The following is a 24,703-nucleotide window of genomic DNA, read 5'->3' as shown; positions in this document are numbered from 1 at the left end:
TTTGAATTCTTAAAATAAGATTTTTTGATATTGCCTTTTAAATTATATACGTTACTATTACTGGTGTGGGCAATAATTTTTGAGGTCAACAGTAAAGGCACTTTATTTTGAAGGGCCAGCATTTTGTTGGTCCAAATTTGAGTCAAAATATACACTACAAATGCAGTTTTTATTGGCATTACAGTATTAAATTGCAAAAGCATACATTCTGGAATAGTTTTTGAAGCTCAAATAGGTATAAAAATCTTGTTATAGGCCTATTTTTATTCTGTATAGTATACCGTTTGAGATGAGGCAATAACTAGAGATTTATTTTTTCATTGTAAGGAATTTGTGTTCTCACAATAAGTCCAGTTACTGCAGCCGAGGTATGTGTTGGCATTAGCTGGGAATCTTACAGCTTACATTAATACTATTACAGTGATCGCATTAAAAAGTGGCAAATGTAATCTTACACACCTACTGCAAAAACACAGTAATCAGATTAAAGGCACTTCAAAGGAGCACTGAGAAAAGTGCTGAGTTGCTTCTAGTCAGCGACCGAAAATATACAGTATCCTATCTTTTAATCGTATTTAACCCTCCTGTTATGCTGCGGGTCAAAGTGACCCTTTTTAAAGTCTATTTTAGGCAATATATGCCTTCCAAACCAGCTAAATGCAGCATAAAAATCTGGGCAGCATATGACAGAAGAGGTGTCGTGCATCAACATCACTTCAGAAAAAACTCAAAATGTAAAATAAAATAAACAAAAATCAATGTCATGTAAAACTATTGTATTTATATTTAGGGCTTGCCAAAGTACATAAAAAAAGTTTGAACATTAATTTTAATGAAAACTGAGTCAGTCATCCTCATTGAACCATGATCTGTGAGAATTAAAGAACACCAATGGACCAAATCTTGATTTAAATGATTAGTAATGGAGTTAAAAATTAGATTTAAAAAAATGTGTATTGGGATTTTTTGGGCTTCTGACACTTTTGGATAATTGAATATGCCCCGGGTCAAATTGACCCAGGAACATTAATGCTGTTCCAGAGAAACAAACATAACAGGAGGGTTAACTTTATTTCCTTAAAACCAATAGACTTGTGATTTACATATAACCTTCGGCTGTCTTTAATCAATCAATCAGACTTTATTTATAAAGTGCTTTTCATACAATGACATTGTAAAACAAAGTGCTGTACATAAAAAAACAATCTAAATTGAATAAATTAAGAAAAAGATCCCACCCCCAGCCCTGACCCCAAACCCACCCCACAATCCTAAGGTTAAAAACACAATATGCAACAATAGTAATAAAAACAATAAAATAAAAAAAAAGAAGTTGCTGAACGAACTGAGGAAACGCTCTCATGATATCTTAATGAGGAAAGACTGGAGGTAAAATAAGATGTTAAAACTCAACACAGGAAATTAAATTCACTAATATAAAATACATTGCTAAGATAATGAAACACTAAAATATTAAACCTTTAAAAGAAAATAAGATGCTAAAATAAATGAGTACATTAATAAATAAAATAGAATAAAAGTGACTACATTTTGAACTAGATAATAAATAAATAAATGAATAGATAAATAAAACTGTTATAAGAATGAAACTCAGTTAAAGCGAGACGAAAAATGTATATCACAAACAACCAAAATATATTATAAACAAATCAAAACCAGGGGATGTAATCTGTAGAGGCAGGCATCAAGTCAGAGTGAGTTTCTTTTCACTAGGCTACATTTCTCTTACCAAAATAGAAGATACATATCAAAGGTAGCATTCATGCATTGTTCTTATAATGCTGTTCAGGATAGATATTTGAAGTTAATATGAGTCACAGTAAAGATTCAGAGTTTTTCCTCAGTTCCCTCTATCCTCAGCTCCTCTGTCCTCAGCTCCTCTGTCCTCTGAGGGCAGTGGGAAGTCATATGACACTGGGACGCCCTCAAGTGGAGGAGAGCAGCGTGACAGCCTGTTCCTGGTAAATAAAGTTAAGTTTCGTTTTCCAATCATCAGAAATGAAACTCCACAGATGACACTGAGCTTTCCGATCGCCGTGAACCCACCAGCCTCACTCCAGCTGCAGTCTATGCTCGGAGGAGGAAGGAGAGGAAACCTTATTTCTACAGTCTATGAAGGAAACCTGAAGGAAACTCAGGATGGGCGATAAAGCGATGGAGACCGAGATTTTAAAAATCATCTGCGCCAATCAAGGAGCAGTTGATACGAAGTATTTGATGTCAAATCTCGGATTTGGAGAGTCTGCGACTGAGATCATCAGTAACCCAGAGAAATTTGCATTTTGTTGTCCTTTCGGACAGCCGAAGGTGGTGGCCAGGACCAGCCTGAAACTGTGCAGAGCCAAGGCCTGTCTGGGAACATGCAAAGCGCTGCACCTGTGTAAAAACTTCCTCTTCAGCGGATCCTGTAAATTCAGTCAAATGAGGTAAATATATTTAAATTAGCAGGAGATCTTTAAATGATTTCACCTTATGGTCTGCCTGACTGAGGTAGGCCTACTGAGCAGGGACTGGGATAGGCAGGTGGCTCCTCAGAGATTGTTTTAAATGAAACTTTTACTGTTAACATTCAAACCGTGTTTTCTGACTGTCATAAAAGACACAGGGAAGTCACTGAAAGGCTGATGCAATGACATTTAATGAGGTTAAACTCATCATGGGACTTTTTAAAGGCCTTGGCACACGTGGTGCGTTCAAGTCCGACCCAGCTCCTCAATCTTGAGTTGACGCTCCCCTGTGTCTTCGTCAAGTAAACAACATTGTGTAGGCCTACAGGCTGACTTCACACGTTGAACTGCTCAAATATGTTGCTGGGTTTAATTTTGAATCATTGCAAGAAAAAGTCTGACATGTTGTGTACTTCATATCTATCAGATAGTCACACCTTTTGATGTCACTCTGTTTTTAGACTATAACACGAGCTGCTGGTGTTACTCATAGTTTCGCATGGAACATATCAGAGAGTGGGAGAACAAGCTTGACTCTCAAAACTTAAATTAAAAACAAAGCAGTTTAGTTCAATAGGTGAGTTATTGGGTCATGGACTATTTCTTGGCTAGGTGCCTAACTCTGTAGTGTCTCTCACCCTCTAAGCAAAATGCTTTTGGCTTCAACCGTCATTCGTTGTTGCTAAGCCATTTGACACTGCTAGCTAGCTGCTAGGTGTATCTTTATTCAACAATGAGAGAGGTCTCAACACAGAACCTTTAGGGACCACCAAAATGTAAATCCTTGGCCCAACTGAAAAGGAGGAAACTAAGGCCGAAAACCGAAACACCAAAATAAATGATTATGCCAATTCTTAGTAGGGAGACCAGGGACAGTTGTAACATTTCACTCCTTGGATTTGAGATTAAGCCATGCATTTTCTGTTTGTGTTGCACTGACATTTTCTAGGCCATTTATTAGCAGACACTTGAATCTAGTTGTATAGCAGTTTGAACACACTGGGTTAAAAGAGCTCAAAGTTAGAGACAGAAATGTCAGAAATGTTACCACTGTCCCCGGTCTCCCCTACCATTGCATTTCTGGCTCTGACTGTGTACTAACCTGACTAAAATCAAGGATCTCATTGAACATATCAGACAGCAAGGGTGCATGCATGCCCCTCATCTGGTTCAGAGAGACCAGTCCTTTTTTCTGCGCTCTGTTCTCCTTCTCTGTCTCCAAGCGGGTTCTCCTCATCCATCACGGCCTTGATCATTTCTTGTGTGCACTGCTTTATTCCCACATCCAAGTAATGATCTTTATAACATGGATCACGTACAGTCACGATGAAGTGCAGAGGATCCGAATAGATCTCAGTGAAACGTGTCCTGACAGACTCTAAGAGTGTACTTTTCATTGTTTTCACTCCGTGGTCCGTCTCAACCTCTTTGCTTAGAAGACGCTTTAGTGCTGCATTAAAGGAAGAACGGATGCAGACATGTTGGTCCTTATCCAGACAAGCGCGTACTGGCCGCGGATTTGGCTTGCGTCATCACAACACTCCGTTTTGGCCGTGTTGTTTCAGTGGTGAAAGTATTTCAACATTTTCATTGGCGGAATTTTCAGTGCATCCCTACTGTATAGAGTTTCACCCATCACAATTTGTCCCTTTTTTGGGGGGAAAATGCAAAAACCTCATTTGATTTCCTTCGTTCTGTAGTCTAGAAAGGTCCCCCGTGCTTCTGCGGCTATTTAGAATTGTCTCTGTTCTCTTCCCGTCTATGCGTACGTCACACACACGCCCTAGTCCTCATAGCGGCTCAAGCAGGGAGGGAAACTTGACCGAAGAGAGACAGCAAGCTGAATTGACCGAAGTACTCCGTGCTGAGGTCTTCTTTTCACCAAGTTTTGGCGTCTCCTTTTGAAATGGGAGGAGAGACGACTGACAAGGAAGGAGATGGAGCAAATACATGCAAGCCACCAACACAAAAAAAACATATACTAGTTACAATCCTGACTGGGCCACACTGTCAGAGTTTCAACGGGAACGGCCGACCCAGAGAGACTATTTTTCCTCCACATGTGTTTTGTGTCCGGTGAAAATCTCTGTAAAATATGAAGGGAAAAACTCAAAAAAAAACAAGCATCAAGCTGTGGAATCAAACACACAAAAACAGGCAGCCATTGAACTTTCACCAGAAGAAGACAAGATTACAGAACATAGCTTACCAGTGTCCTATGTCCCAATTTGTTGTTCATTTGTTCAGTCTGAACTGGTAGTGGCCGAGTCCTCCGCCACGAACAATTGGTTGAGTGTCCCTTTTTTCACAAATCCAAGATGGCAACCCTACTACTGTAGTATCAATATACTGGTTTTCTGGATTTTTAATAGCAGCTGCTGGCTTTGTATCATGACTAAACTTCATGTGTGTTTTTCTTTAATGACAGTTATGGATGCAAATACTCCCATGATCTGAGCTCCTCTTACAATCAGACGATTCTGCAACAGTATGAGCTGGAGAGTTTAAGCCGGACAGAGCTGTGTACAATTCTGCTGCAGAGTGAAAACAATCTCCTGCCTTCTGTGAGTTTGACTTCATGGAAACCATCACTCATGAATCATTTTTCAAATCTAATGTGGGAGTACCATAAGGGGTTCCTTTCCAAGCGTTTTGCTTTGCTTGATTGTAACTGTCTTGTGTCCTTGTCTTATCCTCCCTATACCAGGTATGCCACAATTACAACAACGGGCCTGGTTTGTACGGCAAATGTCTGGATGGTGATGTTTGCAGTAGACTGCATATCTGTGAAAGGTCCCTGAACCGAGGCTGCAACTGCCCCAAGACTCATGATTTCAACGCCCAACAGCCGCTGACTTTCCTGCAGGCAAAAGGCGTTCCTGACGACCTATTTCCCTGCTTGAAGTCTGTTTATGCAAACAAAGCGGCTTTGAGGTTCAATGCCAGAAAGGGTGATGGGGGCAACAAGGACAACCAGCAGCAGCTGGACTCTGCAGTTGGGGAAAGTTCTGTAGCTACAGACAACATCGGTACATCCTGGGTAGCTGGTCAAAACTGGCAACAAAAGGAGTGGCTCAGAGGACGAGGGAGGGGAGGTTTTCGGGGAAATAGAGGCAACAGAGGTGCTAGGGGCAATAGGAGAAACCAGGACAACCGTCCACTGCAGAAGAAAACCCTTTCCAGCAGTGACATTGCTTCTGACTTTGATTTGATAGACCTGTACAGCGATGGTGGACCAACCGAAGGCAACAGTGATTTGGAACAAGCCAATAACACTCCTGTAGTTATCAGAGGGGGAGGTGGCAACCGCCTCATCTGGAGCAACCAGGGAAACCAACAAGAGCTGCAACAATCATCAAGCGACACTGCTGCAGTCAACGCTGATGCAAACCGTGATGATGGACCTTCCAGAAGGTCAAGGCCTGTCAGAGGTAAAGTACACCGGCTGCAGATGCTTTATTTGAAGTGTTTCCTGAACAGGCTGTTTAAAATGTTCTTCTTCTTTTTTGGTTCCGTCAGATAAAACTGAGATATGTCTGTACTTCATCAAAGGCCACTGCATACATGGTGATGGTGAGTTATCAATGATAGATTGTTGCCAAAACAGTAGTAGTTGCACTAAAATGATGAGCTTTGGAGTAATCATTTTGAGCTGGTGCCAATCTTTGTTCTCAGAGCGGTGTTACAAAGTTCATGACAAGATGCCGTACAGATGGGAAGTCAACGTGGATGGTCAATGGACCGCCCTGGATGATAATGAGACGATTGAGAAGGCCTATTGTGACCCCAAAAACACGTACAGGTACTCCTCTCTCATTAGGATGCATGCGATCCAAAAATAAAATGTTGTGGAAAATGTTAATAAAAATAGAATTTCGGGATTTGTCAATGATTTAAACCATATTTGATTAAAAATAGTGCAAAGACATTATTGAGCCAGCAATGGTCCAAGGAAAGTGGAGAGCAGATAAAAGATGTTTTATTTTCATGGTTTTGTTTAAGATTTAAACTCAACTCAACTTTATTTATATCAGAATCAGAATCAGAATCAGCTTTATTCGCCAAGTATGCTTGAACACACAAGGAATTTGACTTTAGTAAACTGTGCTCTCTTTGTACAAGACATAAGAATAAGAACTACAATAAAAAATAAAATAAAAATAATAACAATAACCTTAGCTATAAATACAAAGAAACAAAAAAATAGGCTTGACTAATATGTACAGGCTGAAATAATATGATAAAGTGCAGTGGTGAGTAGCAGAGGTAGTTTTTACATTATAAAAATAGAAGTTAAATAATACAAAAAATAGAAATATGGAATTCTGCTTGGAGAATTGTTGCATTGTATATCTACATGTATATTTACAGAGAGTATTTATCTGACAGGTCTGACACTGTTATGGTTTAGTGTTCATCAGAGTGACAGCCTGGGGGAAGAAACTGTTCTTATGGCGGGTTGTTTTGGCGCACAGTGATCTGTAGCGCCTGCCGGAGGGGAGGAGTTTGAAGAATTTGTGTCCAGGGTGTGAGGGGTCAGCGGTGATGCTACCTGCCCGTTTCCTGGCCCCTGGATGGGGGGCAGGTGGACACCGATGATTTTTTCTGCAGTCCTTATAGTCCGTTGCAGTCTGTGTTTGTCTAGTTTGGTTGCAGATCCAAACCAGACAGTGATGGAGGTGCACAGAACAGACTGGATGATGGAGGTGTAGAACATGATCAGCAGCTCCTGGGGCAGGTTGAACTTCCTGAGCTGACGCAGGAAGTACATCCTCTGCTGGGCCTTTTTTCTGATTGTGTCTATGTGGGAGGTCCACCTCAGGTCCCGGGAAATAGTGGAACCCAGGAACCTGAAAGAGTCCACAGTAGACACAGTGCTGTTCGGATGGTGCGGGGGGGGGAGTGGGGGGGGGGGCGGGGGCTTCTCCTGAAATCCACTGTCATCTCTACCGTCTTGAGCGGGTTCAGCTCCAGATGGTTCTGACCACACCAGAGTGCCAGCTGTTCCACCTCCTGTCTGTAAGCAGACTCGTCTCCGTCCTCTTCTTTGGCCTGACGCAGCTTCCTAAGTTGAGGTGTGAACCAGGGCTTGTTGTTGTTGTATGTGCAGAAAGTCCTGGTCTGCACACACATGTCACATAGCACCTTTCATACATATAAACATGCAGCCCAAAGTGCTTCACAGAATAACAGAGACAGAAAACAACAGCAATGGTAAAATTAAAAAAGGCATGATCATAAATAAAATAAAATAAAATCAATACAGTAAAATTAATAAAATAAGTAATAGTGGAAAGAAACGTTAAAAAAATAAGGCAGCGTTGACAAGATCAGATGAATATAAGAAATAAATAATTAAATAAGATAAATAAATGTTAAAGTAATTATTAAAATAATAATAATAATAATAATAAAAATAATAATGCAGTCCAGGGCTAAAAATAAATTACTCCAAGTTAAAAGCTAGATTAAAAAGGTGAGTCTTAAGTTTAATTTTAAAAACACCCAGAGAGCTCGCCGTTTAAATGTCCAGAGGCAGAGAGTTCCACAGCTCAGGGGCATAAAAACAGAAAAGTAGATAAACACTATTTTAGTTTATATTTTTATATTTATGTATAAAATATGCAGTTTGAGTTACTCTGAGTCTAATACTCAAATGCCATAGCAGATGAATTCAATGATGAAACACACACATTTGCATGTTTGATGAATGAAACTACATGTTGTTGCTTCATGTCTGTAGTAGCAGCAGTCCATCTGTGCACTTCGACACGATGACCCAAGGACAGAACAAAGTGCGACGACTCTCCACCATGAACTCTCTGCTCCAGCCAGACTTCATCCACACCACCGAGTGGCTTTGGTACTGGGAGGATGAGTTTGGAACGTGGAACGTGTACGCTTCAGCGGTGAGTAGCTATAGTCAAGAGACATTTTCACTGAGACATTTCAAGCATGACACACCTCTGACACACCTCTGACTCCACCACACAACAATGCACAATACATCGCACCCAACAGAACGAAGCAAACTGTTGGGTAGAAACCAAGCAGCAACCTCCGGTCTCAAAATAAGAAGCCCATGCTGAAGTGTTACTAACTGCAATTCATCAAGCGACTGCTTGAGGCTGGCTGCAGAAACACCACTAATCACATACACACCCATTCAAAGAGACTATCTTTACAGCAGTAATAAACATGTTTACAGCCTGGTTCAAAAAACGGCTTGGCACACTGTACGGGGGAGGATTTTTTTCTAATGGGACGGTTCAAAGATATTAAGATTACAAGTTTTGTCCAAATAAGGACATGACTGACTTGATTGACAGGTGGGAAAACATAGCTGTTGGCTAGAAGGCTCAAACCCCTTCTCTTTGCCTCACACTCTTTTGGTTGAGTTCAGCATTTCCAATATGGCTCCCACTGACGATTGGCTTCAAAACAGCGCTTCAGAAACAGATGGGTGACGTCACGGATACTGTGTCCATTATTTTTACAGTCTATGGCAGAAACACAACATAACGATTATGAGGTAAATCCTAGGGGCGGGGCCATGCTCAGTCTCAGTACTGGGCACTGTTAAAGGAAGTTTGTCCTTGCCACTGTAACTTGCTAAATGCTGCAAAGTGCTCTGCTCATGGTGGATTAAGATGAGATCAGACTGAGTCCTGTCTGTAAGATGGGACTGGATCTGATCCTGTCTTGATGTTGGGTCTTTGTTAATAATAGAACACAGGGTACGGTGTAGACCACGTTTGATGTGATTTGGGGCTATATAAATAAAGATTGATTGAATGACTGATATTGAGCCAGGAAAAACCCTGTTATTTACATACTGTATAGTCTCCAGTCTCCAATGTTAAAGGTGACATATCACGCTCTTTTTCATCAATATATATTGGTCTAAGAGGTCCCCAAAACATGTCTTTAAAGTTTATGCTCAAAAAAACACTTTGAAATCAGATTTTGGTCTGCCTGTAAACCCCTCTTTTTCAGCCCTCCTCAGAACACTCTGTTTTCTGTGTCTGTGCCTTTAAATGAGAATGAGCTCTCTGACCACACCCCCTAAGGAAGTGGATGTGCCCTCGGCTCTCCAGCACGTTGATCTAATGTTTACATGTTGGCTGAACAAGGCTGCTCACAGACCCGCGTTACTTCAACCCTCTGAATCTGATCCAGAATCTGATCCTGATGGAGAGGCGCCTGTAGCAGGACCTTTCTGAACCATTGGTCACAGATTTAGTGTTTCTTGTTGTTTTATTTGTCAGTATGTCGACGTGTGCCTTGGTACACAGCTACCAACATGTAGCTATGTGGCTATGCTAACTAGCGCTAGCACTTTTCCATGATAAATAAAAATCATCCGCTAGATCTTCAAATCTGCAGGCCTGGGGAGTAAAACCGACCTTTGTGTTTATTAAGACAGCCTACAACTAGCATGCCTCCCTCCTAAGCTCCTTGTTAGCACACATATGTGCAGGGAATGAAAAACAGAGGAGGGGTTGAGTTGTATTTTATACAGTCTATGGGCTGAACAAGCTCTGAGCTCTGACTTCAGTTACAGACGGGATATTGTTGTGACGTATAAAAAACAATGAAAACTGAAACAGCTGGTTTCAGCACACATTTACAGAAAGGTGGAGAAATCAGAACAGGGGCAGAATGGATTCTTTTCATTCTCGGGGGGTTTGTAGACATGCCAGGGAAACATACTTCAGGTAGAGAACCATTCAAAAGTCGATTTTGCATGATATGTCATCTTTAATATTACAGCCAATCAGGGCCCATGTTTTGAAAAGACTCCTCTAAATCTAATAATAATAATAATACTAATAATAATAATAATAATAATACTACTAATAATAATAATAATACTAATAATGCATTTTATTTATAGGCGCCTTTCTTGACACTCAAGGTCACCAGTTTACCAACTAAAGATCAGTTTACTTACTAAATATATACTGATCTGTTTTTTAGATAACTGTGAGTTAGAAAACACTGGAGCAGCAAGTAAAGAAGCAGAAGAAGAAAACAGTTTGTGTTGAAGAGATGCACAGTGACAACCTGCCTCAGCAAGCTAAGCTAGTGGAGCTGATTTGGGCCAAAAATGGTCACTTTACCTTTATTCCAGTGACATTTAGTCAGAGTGTAAAACCCTAAACACTGCTGTTATGAAGAATCTGCTGCAACACGCTCTGGAAATATTTGTATGTGACGTAAAAGAAGTAAGGTGATGCAAGCTCTGCTGTTGAGTTGGAATGTATCGTGTGATAGACTTTGTCATCTGAGCCACACTGGGTGGAGTCCAAGTGGACTCTGGCAGCTATCAGAGCCGTGTCAGCTTTTGCCCTTTAAAGGGACAGAAACGGGAAATCGACAGTCACACTAGGATTGAACTTCTCACTTCTGCCTTCCCACGCATGATCTACTAAACCTGCACTGACATGACCACAGACTCTGTTTATGTAACTCTGTAGCTCCATCTTTCTGTTGACTCTTCCTCACCCTGCTGTCCTATTTTCCTCCGGCTGGTACCTGTGGACATCGTTTTTAGTTTTAATCTTATCTTCTGTGACTCTGCACTCTGGAAGAAGTAGAAGAAAAAGCACAAGAGGCCGAGCTGTGTGCTCAGGCTGTGTGGCAGCACTTTTGAGGAAAGAGATAAGAGGCAGAGGAGATTGTAGCTCGATTGCATAAATCTTAATTTGTCATGCTCGCGTTGCGCCGATGATTCAAGGATGAATGTTTTTCAAGCAGTTTTTTTGGAGCCACGCATCCATGAAACATGTAAACCAGGATCCAGACTTCCAAAGCAGCATGTGTAACACTATCTTTTATTCATTTATTCATTCATTCATTTATTTATTTATTTATTTGGAGGGATAAAAAAACAAAAATGAAGGAGGAAGACTGATGACCCAGGATTTCTGCCTGAATCTGATTAAAAATATAAAGTGTTCCTGTAACAGATTCATTACATTACAGTCCACAAAAGCAATGTAGGCACTAAATGTTTTAAGTGGCCTTGTGACATTGTTTTGATCTGCTCAGAAAAGTCCAATTTAGGGGTGAGCCCGACTAAGGATTTGCTTAGTGGAATCAGATTCATCAGATTTTGCCCAAAGTCGACGAATAGTGGAATGTTTGTTGTTTTTCCTTATTGACCCAAAGTCTGCATGATGGTGACCGCATGACAATATTACACATAACCTTTTACAATTAAGAGACTCATAGCTTAAAGTAAAAGGGACAACAGAATATTATAAGCATAAAACTTAGATTTTTTAAATCTATATTGCAAAAACAACAAGGTGATGAAGGAGAGAAAATTCAAATAAGGCCACCATCCGTTAAACATGGAACAACGCGCCGTTATAGAATAAGGAATCAGGAGATATTTAAACGGTGTTCACACAGAGGAGAGCAGCACTGTGGAGGGTAGTTTGTCCAACTTAAGGCTTTTTAAAACAGTCTTTCATCGCGTCTTTGTCCGCTTGAGTCTTTTCAAATTGAACGTGAGGAAAACCATCGTGTGTACGGGCAGAAGTGCGCTCTTTGCTTTGTTGACTGTAAATCCTGTCTTTGAGAATATCCTCTCTGATGATGTGGAGGTGGATGGGATGCTGTGGATTGTTTTTGAGGCTTCAGACAGCTTTGGGTATCCCTCCTCGTTCTTTTGGCCTCGTACAGTTTTTGTGTGGTCCGGTAATCCTTGATCTCACAGTCCTCTTCATGAAGCTGCTCCTCATCTTCATCACTAGTTTTTAGGATCAACTGAAGTTTTATTTCTGACATTTTGAGCTGCCATGAATGTAGAAAGATTTAAAGACCAGCTGAGGTACGTCTGCTCCACAGGTCCCCGCTAAATGGGAGAGTCCACCTTTAATTACCAGGGGAGATTTAATTACCACTTTAAGGAGATTTAACACTTCAAGAGCTGTTCTCAGAATTACATTAAATAAGTCTATATTTATATAAAATTAGGCTAAATGAGACACTATTTTTAAGGGAAACAGGAAAATAATGTAAAATTAGACATTGAGCACCCCCATGGTTTGAATGGAATGATCCACGTTTCATATGCAAATATTCGACTATGAGATTGGCAGTCGACTAAGGCTCGTTAGAACGAATCGTCGAATATTCCACTATTTGGGGTCACCCCTAGTCCAATTTGATCTTTTCATCAGTGCTTTTGAAAGAGGGGATTGTGAAACTTGAAGAAAAGAGGGGGGAATGGAAAATCTAACAATAATGACAATAATATAATAACATTATTTGTTACAAGCACATGGTAAAATACAATGTTTTGATATTATTTATCCGTACATATGGAAATCTGGCTGCTCTTATTTTATACCAGTCGTTTAAATTCTAAAAATGACACGTACAACTCTAGCCAATCAGACTCGAGCGGCCGCTGTGAGCGACACTGATATGTCAGAAAGCTGCTGTACAGGGGCACCATTGGCCTAGCGTTTTAAGCGCGTGCCCATATACAGGGGCTGTAGTCCTTGTCACAGTGGTCGCAGGTTTGACTCCTGACCTCTACCATTTGCTGCGTGTCATCCCCCTCTCTCTGGTCACATCATTTCCTGTGTATCTCCATCTTTCCTATCCAATAAAAGCAAAAATGCCCAAAAAAGATAACTTAAAAAAAGAAAGCTGCTGTACCACTGGACTCTAGCTACTTATCTCAACATGTAAGGTTGTGTTTTCACTATTTTCAGTGAATTATAGGCTTTAAATGATTCACAAAACATCAAAAGAAAAATGTAATCAACATTTATCACAGTCTGACAACTTAATGTTCGTGGGGTAAAACAAAGAAATCCAATTATACTGAGATGTCTTAAGAATGGTTATTCCTAACGTTAACATAGATACATTTCTAGAAAGGAAAGACCACCATGCAGCCGGACTAGGGATGTCAATTTAAAGTGTTTTCCATGGTCAATGTTTGGAAATGTTAATGATCAATTATTGATTAATCCTAAAAAAAAACGTAAACATTTTCCATGTCAAAAACAATGCCAAATGTGTTTTTTCCTCAAAATCAAAATATCCTTCACGACACAATGTATATAACTGACAGTATTGAATATCTACGGATCATATTAAGGTGTTCAAAATGTTAAACACGCTGAATATCAACATGTGGAGCAGGCTCAGAATCTCTGTGGACATACAGTCATAAAAGTGAAGGCTCAGACTTCAACAAGAGAACTGAACAGAAACATATTTCAGACTCACAGTGTCCAGTTTTCTGTCTACTCGTTCTTATTTAGAAAAATAAACATGCGAACGTGGTCAGGTGTCAGCCGGGAGAGCAACCGGGTCAGAATCAGTCCAGCTCCTGGAGACCTGTCACTCAGCCCCCAGCTGAGTGTCTCCACTGTGAGCAACACCAGCTGATTCACATCCAAACATGCTTTAAACTTCAAACACCTCCCTGATAGCTGAACCAAATATGAGACCACATGATGTTTGTTCCACATGATAGAAAATCAAATCAAAAACATGTGTTGGAGTAAGTTCTTAACAATCAATTAATAGATAGTCGATTAATTGTTGACATCCCTAGACCAGACTAAACATGACTCAGCTGTAGAGGAGCTACAGAGAACCAGCTGATCATTAGTATGAACAAACATACAGAAAGAATGGCAAGTGAGAGAGGAGTGAAGAGCCCAAATGTGTTGTTAGAGAAGTTATAAATGACTGTTTTAAAAAAAAAAAAAAAACATTTAATGAAATGAAGGAATATAAAGATTTTTAGTTATTCACAAAAACCTGAAATGTATTGAGAATTTTTTTGTTTGATTTTTGATCTCATGACGTACAAGGAATTCTAGCAAGAAGGTGGTCCTTTGCATGACAAAGTTTACATTTCTTTCATGCTCAAAGCTCATAGAGCTCTTACATGAGCTAAAAAATAGTGATTTAAAAAAATGAGAAAGTGAAGACTTAAATGTTAACTGCAGCAATAGATCTCCTTTATTTTCATTTCCCAGACTTTATAAGTCCCTATAATCATTCCAAGCTCACTTGTTACATACTTGAGTTAAGTAAAGAAAAGTAAAGAGTAGTAAAAATAAAAAAGAGAGAAAAAATGTAAGGTATTTTTATTTTCAGCAACATCAAATATATAAAAGAAGTGATTCACTTTCTTGCGAAGCTTTGAATCAATAATAATACCACTCATGTTGTTGTGCAATGTATAACACTGATGTAAGCAGAGGGGGTTAGCTTAGCATGATGACTGGGAACAAATGGAAACAGCTAGCCTATCCTGTAAAACCAAAATCCCCTTTAGCATTTCTAGCTAGTTGTTTCACTCCTTGTGCTAAGCAAAGCTAACGCTGCTGGCTCTAGCTTCACATTTAAGGCTGATTTATACTTCTGTGTCTCCCCTACACAGCAGGGGCTGACGCGGACATGAGCACCACATACTGGTGCGTCGATGTGTCCGTGTCGTGCAGCAGTTCTCCAACAAAACGCTTGAGGGCAGTGTGGTCTCTCTGATAGCCGGTCACCTGCTTCCGGTCCCGCTACGATCTCTGTTTCCTTTTCCACAGAGATTCAGAGCGTGTTATGTTAATCTACAGCTGATACATGTTGCTGTTTATCATACAGACATGAGCGGGGATCCCGGAAGTGATGTAGACACGGGAAACACAATGCTGCAGAGTGGACCAATCACAGGGCTTGCTGTCCGCATCAATTTGACACGTAGTTGCATTTTTGGAGGAGGTGCACGTCAGCTACGTGCGTAGGCCTCTGCATAGGTACGGGAGCTAGGCAGACCTCCAGCGTAGGCTATGCCGTCGATTCAACACAGAAGTATAAATCAGGCTTTAGTGAACAGATGAGGTCATTTGGTATTTTTGGAGGTTGAAGTTAAAGACCTCTCCGTCCTGTGTTACAGATTGGTGGACACAAACAAGCAGACATGGACAGCGATACACTGGAGCAGAAGTTTCTGGACAACGACAAAGACGTGGTGGTGTTCAAGGCCGGATCTCAGACGTATTCTCTCAGTTTCCAAGGTAAACAAAGATTGCTGTACTTCTCCACTCTGCTAATTGAAAGCATGTTAGGGAATGATAATTACATCTCTGTCTCTTCACAGACATGATACAAACAAACCAGCACTATGGTACCAAGAGGTTGGTGAAAAGACTACCACGCTTTTTCTCTGCAGCGGATGTCCGGGCAAAGAGAGTGAGGTGAGACATCCTAAAGGTTTCATGTGAATCCAGCTTTAAAAAACCAAACATCTTATTCAAACAACCTGGATGATAAAAAAACTGAATCTAGTTTTCTTTCTGACCACAGAAGGCCTCCAGGTCAATCAAGTTTCGCTGCTTTACCAGACTACTGGGACAAGACTCAGGTCCCACAAACAGGATACAAGGTACTGTGAACGCACCTTTACCATGCATGGCATTTCAGAGTCTGAGCTGGCCCAGAGTTTCAGCTGCTGAATAACTTTTCTTTCCACTTTGTTTAACCAGAGAGTCTCCCTCCTGCCCAGCTCGGATGAATTTAAAGAGATTGAAGCTCTTTTCGGTCAAACTGTAAGAGGCTTTGATATCGTCAAAATCGAGAGAATTCAGAACAAAGCTCTTTGGGAAGTCTTCCAGTGGTACGTATGTGATTCATGTGTTTACACAGGAAACTTGTCAATGAAACATGAGGGCTACAGTGGCTAAAAAACTAGCTATTGGTAGAAAAGATACTGATGTTTCTGTGTACCTGAACCTTGGTTAAGTCATTTGAACTTCAATCAATCAATCAATCAATCAATCAATCAATCAATCAATCAATCAATATTCATTCACATAGCGCCAAATCTCAACATATGTTATCTCAAGACGCTTTACAAACATAGCCGGTCTAGACCATACTCTATGCTCTATTATTAACAAAGACCCAACACCAAGACAGGATCAGATCCAGTCCCCTCTTACAGACAGGACTCAGTCAGATCTCATCTTAATCCACCATGAGCAGAGCACTTTGCAGCATTTAGCAAGTTACAGTGGCAAGGACAAACTTCCTTTAACAGGCAGAAACCTCCAGCAGGACCAGACTCATGTTAGACACACATCTGCTGAGACCAAACTTTTCTTCCACTTGTTGAATTATTTTCCCAAGTTTTAAAATTGACATACGGCCACTATTTGCCGATTAAGGCCACAGCAGCCACTTTTCATTAAAAATGAACTTTGTCTCAATTTACCTTCTTTGCTCCTAAAAGTATTAACTGAATGTTTTTCTTTATTATTGTTTTTAAATGAAGGCAGAGAAGTCAGATGGTGAACAACAACAAGGGGCGTAATGTGACAGAAAAGAAGCTGTTTCATGGCACGGACTCCAAATTCGTAGACGTCATCAGCCACACCAACTTCGACTGGAGAATCTGTGGAACTCATGGAACTGCTTATGGCAAAGGTAAGTTGAAGAAAATACAAGAACAGGATCAGACAGTAATGTAGACTAATGCTGAAATCTATGAAATAATTCCATCAATATCACTCCTAACATGCACTGTAATTAACAATTGAATTCATGTATCATTGTTTTAAATATGTTCAACCCCTATCCAACCAACTAGAGGTGTAATGATTATTTTTAACAACAATTCGATTCGTATCATGATTCGTGGTTGCTGATACAATTAAAGGACGATATTAGTTCATTTAGAACGATACGATCCGAAACGATTCAGTGACTTGAAATTGATTCAGTAACTTTTTAACCAAAAATTCAACCAGTGTGACTGTGAGATAAATGCCTTGATACTGGCGGTAGCATTTTTACGTCACTCACAACTACTAGTTTACGGCACTGATAGAGCATGGATGTAACAACATGGCAGAAGCGGAGAGCTTAGCGGAAAACAAAGTGGAAACAGAACCGAAAGAGGAGTTGGTGCCGAAAAGAGGGAACCGCAATTCCATGGTTTGGCTTTGGTTTGGTTTTAAAAAGTCGGATACCGACCAGAAAACGGTAATCTGCAAAACATGTCGCCAACAAGTCGTTACGACCGACTCGAACACATCTAATCTTTTCTACCACTTAAAGACGCGACACGAAGAACAGTACAGAGACAGCGTGAAGCTGCGACAAAGCACTAACGTGACATCAACATAGTTACATGCAAGAGATCATGTCTCAAGCCTGAAAGAGTTGACCAGCTTGTCTTCCTATATCTTAACCTGTGAAACGTGAAACAAAATGTAAAAAAAAAGCAACAAGTTATTTTAAGAGGTTTCATTTCATGTCAGAACAAGCCTGACAAACTTGTGTTCATAAAACTCAACCTCTGAAACAGTTCATTTATTGCACTTTTGTTATGTGCACATACGTGTTAATGCACAAAATGCAATTAGCACTTGTTAAATGTTGGCATACTTGAATGGTACTTCAAGCACTTTATGTTATTGTTATTGTATTTATTTTAATTCTTTGCACTTAAGTGCATTCCTTTAAAACTGGTTGTACTACCAGATATTTTGAATGGTACTTGTCCACTGGATATTTGTGTTTTATTTTAATTTGTCTTTTATACATTTTATTATGTTTTTATACATAAAATGTGTTTCATAAATAAATTGAAAAATATGAGAGAAAACTGCCATTCATTTCATGTAATTTTAAGGAAAAATACTATATCGGGATATATATCGTTATCAGGATATAAAATCACCTATATCGGGATATAAAATTTTGTCCATATCGCACAGCACTAACTTCACCTGTGATATTGTGATAGTGACACTGTCAGCACTCTGTCATCAGACTCACACAGCTCTAAACTCTCCTGATGAACTTTGGATGCTGCGTTATTGCACGTCACATCTTAAGTTATCTAGCAAGAACAGGGCTAACCCACTTTAATGAGGGATGGATCAAATCTTTAAAAAGTGCAGAAGTTTGTTGAACTCATAACAACTCGTCTAATGAACACTTCAGCTAGCGGTGTCACAGATCGACCTGTCGCTCAGTGTCTGTGTGTCTGTGTTTACCTGCTGTCAGAAACCATCTCATGCAGCGTCTTTTGGATCAAACCATCTACAGGGAGAGCAGGGGTGGATGATTTTGAGGCTTGAATATGAAGCTCAAGTAAAGGACTTCTTTAAAAATGCTTAGAGATTAGAGGATCCTAATAAAAAATATAGTATGAAAATTAGATTAAGGTTTTTAAAAACTTAAGGTATTAAAATATCTGATGGGACACATGCCCCATCAATTGAATGAGCATGCAATCCCCCCATAGAAGTTGAGGGACCCTCATTAGATTGACATCAACGTGATATAGGGAGATTATCGGGAGAAATATCAACTCAGGAGTACATCGGGAGAATAAGTTAAAAAGCAGGAGACTCTTGCCTAAATCGGGAGTGTTGGCAGGTCAGCGGCTTGATAGTTTCTCACTCGCCGGCTTCTCCTCTGCCGTCCGCCATGCTATGTTTTGTTGTCTGCTGGTGCGTGGCAATGACGTCACAGACAGGCAGCCTGAATTGAGTAACGTTTAACGTCTTTATCATTAAAAGTGTAAAAAAAACACATCCATATAAAGTCTGCCGTGCTTAAATCCAATGTGTTATTTCCTAGTATGGATACAATCCATTTATTACCTTTTAAAACGATGATAGATCCATATATGTCGTCCTGAAGGCCAACTTGCCGAGCACAGATCGATGTAGTTGGATCATAGGAATATAAATCAATTCATCGATGTAGTGGATGAATCATTACACCCCTAGTAACAGGCCTAACCATCCAACCCTCAACAGTGAAGCTATACATGCTGCAATCTGTCGAATAAGACAGAGGGAGGGGGAGGAGAGATTTTACTCTATCTCTTCTAACCTGGTGTGAGTTGAACAGTTTAGATTTGAACCTTGACTTATTATGACTCAGTTTATGTATGTTTATATTCATATCACAAGGTGTTTTGGGGGTTTTATAGAAGTGTCAGGGTTGCTCTTATCTGGAAACGATGGTGTAAAAAAAACAATCTGTGCTTAACACAGAAACCAGCTGAGCAGAGAGCGCACAGAGATGGACGTAAAGGGGAGGGAGATCGCACAAGACAAAATATTCATTGTAACCTGGTGTTGTGAAATAATTAACACAGCTAACCTGCAGCTAACATATTTCATGACAACCCTTTTTCCAACTAAAGGTCACTCAAGGCTTGAATGAAGCGCAAAGCAAGTTACTTCTTTCACCAAATAACTGTCCTGGGTTTGAAGGGTACAGTTCGCCATGGAAACACAAGCAAGATGGTACCTTATCAAACTGCACTGAACCAAACGACCACAACTGTACCAAAACCGCTTATTGCATAGAAACAAGTCATTGCACTAAAACCAGGTATCTCACTGAAACAGATTATTAAACCAAAACCAGTTATTGCACCAAAACCTGTAACTGCACTAAAACCAGTTATTGCACGAAAAACCTGTAACTGCACTAAAACCAGTTATTGCACCAAAACCTGTAACTGCACTAAATATCAGTTATTGCACGTAAAAACCTGTAACTGCACTAAAACCAGTTATTGCACCAAAACCTGTAACTGCACTAAAATCGGTTCTTGCACCAAAACCTGTAACTGCACTAAAATCAGTTATTGCACCAAAACCTGTAACTGCACTAAAACCAGTTATTGCACCAAAACCTGTAACTGCACTAAAACCAGTTATTGCACCAAAACCTGTAACTGCACTAAAACCAGTTATTGCACCAAAACCTGTAACTGCACTAAAACCAGTTATTGCACCAAATCTGTAACTGCACTAAAACAAGTTATTGAACCAAAACCTGTAACTGCATTAAAATCAGTTATTGCACCAAAACCTGTAACTGCACTAAAACCAGTTATTGCACCAAAACCTGTAACTGCACTAAAATCAGTTCTTGCACCAAAACCTGTAACTGCACTAAAATCATTTATTGCACCAAAACCTGTAACTGCACTAAAACCAGTTATTGCACCAAAACCTGTAACTGCACTAAAACCAGTTATTGCACCAAAACCTGTAACTGCACTAAAATCAGTTATTGCACCAAAACCTGTAACCGCACTAAAACCAGTTATTGCACCAAAACCTGTAACTGCACTAAAACCAGTTATTGCACCAAAACATGTAACTGCACTAAAACCAGTTATTGAACCAAAACCTGTAACTGCACTAAAACCAGTTATTGAACCAAAACCTGTAACTGCACTAAAATCAGTTATTGCACCAAACTCAGTATCTGCACTGAACACCAATACATTTTACATTTTACATTTTAAAATGTTTTGTGTCCTAACCCAGGTAGTTACTTCGCCCGGGATGCCAGATACTCCCACAACTACACTGGTGACTCTGATGTGAGATCCATGTTTGTGGCACGGGTGCTGGTGGGACACTACACCAGAGGATCTTCTGACTATCGCAGGCCTCCTTCCAAAGATGGTGGAGACATAAACTTCTATGACAGCTGCGTAGATGACGTCCTAACCCCCTCCATCTTTGTTGTGTTTGAGAAGCACCAGATCTACCCTGAGTACCTGCTGCAGTACAAGACCACTGACACAGTCTCTGTAATGTATGGTACCTCATCAGGTCCAGCATATAGACCAGTTGTTGCACCGACACCAGTTGTTGCACCGAGGCCAGTAATTGCACCGAAGCCAGTAATTGCACCGAGGCCAGTAATTGCACCAACCCCAGCACCTGCACCTAGACTAGCACCCAACCCAATCTATCAACCCAGCAGTCCAGCCTACTCCCCACCTAAATTGTCCTACCAACCCAGCACATCCACTTACCAATACCAGACCAGGACACCTGCAAGCCAATTCACACAGTCTTCTCCCTCCCCAACCCCAAAGCCCAAGAAACAATCTGACTCCTGTGTCATTGCTTAGATTCAGATATACCGTGATGTCAGTTGTTTGTATTTGAAGGAGCTTGATGTAGCTACTGCGAAAAGTAATATCGTGTTGTCAGTAAAATAGACATCAATTCAAGTATGCAGTAAAGACTAGACTGACTTTTAACCAACACATGACAGAATGACTTTAAGTATCTGTGTGGAAGAGCTTAGTTTGGTTCTCGTTGGCGACACCTGTGGTGATGAGCGGTTACTACAGGCGTGTTTTTTCGGACCTGGCTTTAACACAGATCCTAACTGTGACATAAAGTTTTAGATACAGACAAAATGAAAACCCTGGATGTTGTTTTTGTTTGTACCGAGGATGTGTTTAGCTAACTAGTAAGGCTCCAGACAAGGAGTGAGTTTCACTGCTATAAAGGCTGGTTGAATATGCCAGATCTTTCAAATAGCTTACAAATCATTCAGTGGAATGAGTAGGAGTAAAGGCTGATTTATACTTCTGCGTCGCCCCTACGCAGCAGGGGCTGACGCGGACATGAGCCCCACATACTTCTGCGTCGATGTGTCCGTGTCGCGCAGCAATTCTCCGCCGAAACGCCTGAGGGCAGTGTGCTCTCTCTGATAGCCGGTCTCCTACTTCCGGCCCGCTACGATCTCTGTTTACTTTTCCACATCGAATCAGAGCGTTTTATGCTAATCTTCAGCTGATACATGTTGCTGTTTATCGTACAGACATGATTACATGAAGAATAGAGAGGAGGAGATGAAATACACGGCCGATGTGTGGCCGATGTCCGGGATCCCGGAAGTGCTGTGAATGCGGGAAAGACAAAGCCGCCGAGCGGACCAATCACAGGGCTTGCGGTCCGCGTCGGCTCTACGCGGAGTTACATTTTGGAGGAGGTGCACGTCAGCTACGTGCGTAGGCCTCTGCGTAGGTACGGGAGCTACGCAGACCTACGGCGTAGGCTACGCCGTCAGTTCGACGCAGAAGTATAAATCAGCCTTAACAGAGTATCCTACAACCCATCAATAAACCCTTGTTGGTGTACATTATATTGAAAAAAATAACTTTTAAATGAGCTGAAAGTGGATTATAATTACAGTATATAAATATTTAAATAAGGGCTATTTAAGTGTTTTAAGGTTGTTTCACCGAGTGAAAAAAAAGCTGGTAATACTGACTTCTCTATAAAATGTAAGCTGATAGAGAAAAGTCTACATGATATGAAATGGAAGTTGTAATAGCAAAGTTCGGACTCAAAGTAGTGGTACCAGTTTTAATACTATCACTGGTACCATGTTCTGCCACAACATGGATTTTGGCATTACCGCCATCACTAGTGTGAACACGCGCTTTCGTTATTTCTGCCCACATGTTTTGGTTTTAAAGCGCACATGACTGATATTCACTTTCCCAAACACTGATGCAGTCTTGGTACAGAGTAAAAAAGATTGTGTAATGAAGTGATGACCAACGACAATGTAGATAGAATCCCAGCCTTCTCCATGTTCCCCTTTCATGCTACCTAGCAGCAATGCTCCAAAACAAAGTGCACGTCCTCCTCCTCCTGCGCCTTGTCTCAGAGCAGACGTCATTACCAGTAGAAATAAAATGGGACTCAGCAGTCAGGTGAAAATGTGCTCCTCTCTTTTCAAGTTTGATGGCAGGGAGCAACAGCAGCATTTCTATTACAACGGCTCTACCTTCTTGCTAACAACTCAAATAGCAAAATAAAGAACTGGTCGATTTCTAGAAGTGCATTTTGACAAAGAGTTCCAGGGTCTTCCAGCCCCCAGAACTACTTTACCCTGAACTAAAAGGTTCCTGTGCCCCCATTGTTGTCTGCGTTTCGACCGCGGGCTGAAGTCCAGGGTAGATTGTGCAAATCAGGCCAGTGACGTATGGATGGCGCTGTTTTGAGGCCAATCGGCGGCGGCAGCCATATTGCTGCTGTTGAGCGATTGTGACGTAAAGAGGCGGGCTTTGAGCCTCCTAGCCAACAGCTACAGTGTTCCTGCCTGTCAATCAAGTCAGCTGTGCCTCTCATTGGAAGACTCGTAATCTCAATATCTTTGAAATTACCGTGTTATGAAAAAATTCACCCCCCGTACAGTGTGAGCCGATCAAGAAATGATCTATCCAGACTACACTTGTTTTTTGAACCAGGCTGTAAACATGTTTGTTTCTGCTGTAAAGATCGGCTTCTTTGAATTGGTGTGTATGTGGTTTCTGGTACTTCTGCAGCCAGCCTCAAGTGGATCCTCGATGAACTGCAGTTTTTAACACTTCTGCATTGGACTCATGTTTTTAGACTGGAGGTTGCTGCTTGCATATACCTTCTGTTCAATTTCAAAATAAAACACCCGGTAGGAATCCCAACTATATACCACATCATATAGAGAAGAGATACTTATTGATAATGGATATATTACTTACAGCCACAAATCTGTGATTGTTTTTGACCACATTAAGACTTTTAGCTGTTAGCCTTGTTAACTTCACTTCCTGTGGAAATTAGGAGTGACAAGAAGACCTGAGAGAAAATGACGAGCCTGTTAGTCTCGTGTTTTATACGTCAAATGTTTCAGCCTCCTCACTGCTCCATCCAGATCTGACCTTTTAGTTTTTGGAAGTGGACGTCGTAGATAAATGCATCTTGTTCACACAGATTTCGTCAATGAGTTATTTTTGGTGTTGCTTTGTTGTATTTTTCTTCTTCTTTCAGTGTTTGCGAATATATAATAAAAAAACGTTATTTGTCATCTATTTTAAATATCATACGGTTGATTAAAAAATCAAAGTCTGTTTAATGATAAATCAACAAATCCAGTTGCTGTTAACTCAGAAATCTGCTCAGGAATTTTTTTAACAATCCAAATGCCTCAAAATAAATATTCAGTTACCAATGTTTGGTGGGGAGTGTTTTATTCTAACTGAAATTTGTTCTACACTATGTTGAGGGCTCAAGTTTCTGATGCTAGATTGCATTATTTTGACGTTTTCAGTTCTGTGTTCCATCTTTAATGTGTCTAAAAATATTCCTGTTTTAAAAATTGTTGATTTTTGCAAACTATCAAGTTTTGTGCACTAAAATAAATGAATAAAATATTCATGTCAAATGTAAACAGTCACTCTAGTTTTCTTTTCACTGCATGGACATGTTTTGTTCATTCTGCAGCACACTGCAAAGACCCCAAACTAAGAAAGTGTTTCTGATTCTATCTCATCAGACTTAATCTAAGCCACGTTATCTTTGCACATACAGACTCAAAATTCTAATTTTAAAGGGGACATATCACGCTTTTTTCATCAATATATATTGTTC

At 40.4% G+C, this 24,703-nt stretch overlaps 1 protein-coding gene across 1 annotated transcript; it reads left to right on the top strand.

Annotated features, from left to right (window-relative positions):
* Positions 1 to 1,939: 1,939 nt before the first annotated feature.
* Positions 1,940 to 24,503, top strand: si:ch73-252i11.1 (uncharacterized protein LOC553517 homolog). The gene is made up of 12 exons (XM_034673733.1): positions 1,940 to 2,447; positions 4,897 to 5,032; positions 5,176 to 5,899; positions 5,988 to 6,041; positions 6,144 to 6,270; positions 8,212 to 8,377; positions 15,400 to 15,520; positions 15,604 to 15,700; positions 15,810 to 15,888; positions 15,989 to 16,119; positions 16,777 to 16,928; positions 20,810 to 24,503. Exons 1-12 carry the CDS (start codon positions 2,161 to 2,163, stop codon positions 21,403 to 21,405), a joined length of 2,670 nt encoding a protein of 889 aa, XP_034529624.1. The 5' UTR covers positions 1,940 to 2,160; the 3' UTR covers positions 21,406 to 24,503.
* The last annotated feature ends 200 nt before the right edge of the window (positions 24,504 to 24,703 follow it).

The sequence above is a fragment of the Notolabrus celidotus genome, chromosome 21 (assembly GCF_009762535.1).
Source record: "Notolabrus celidotus isolate fNotCel1 chromosome 21, fNotCel1.pri, whole genome shotgun sequence".
Lineage (NCBI taxonomy): Eukaryota > Metazoa > Chordata > Actinopteri > Labriformes > Labridae > Notolabrus > Notolabrus celidotus.
This window is presented reverse-complemented; position numbering and strand designations above follow the sequence as displayed.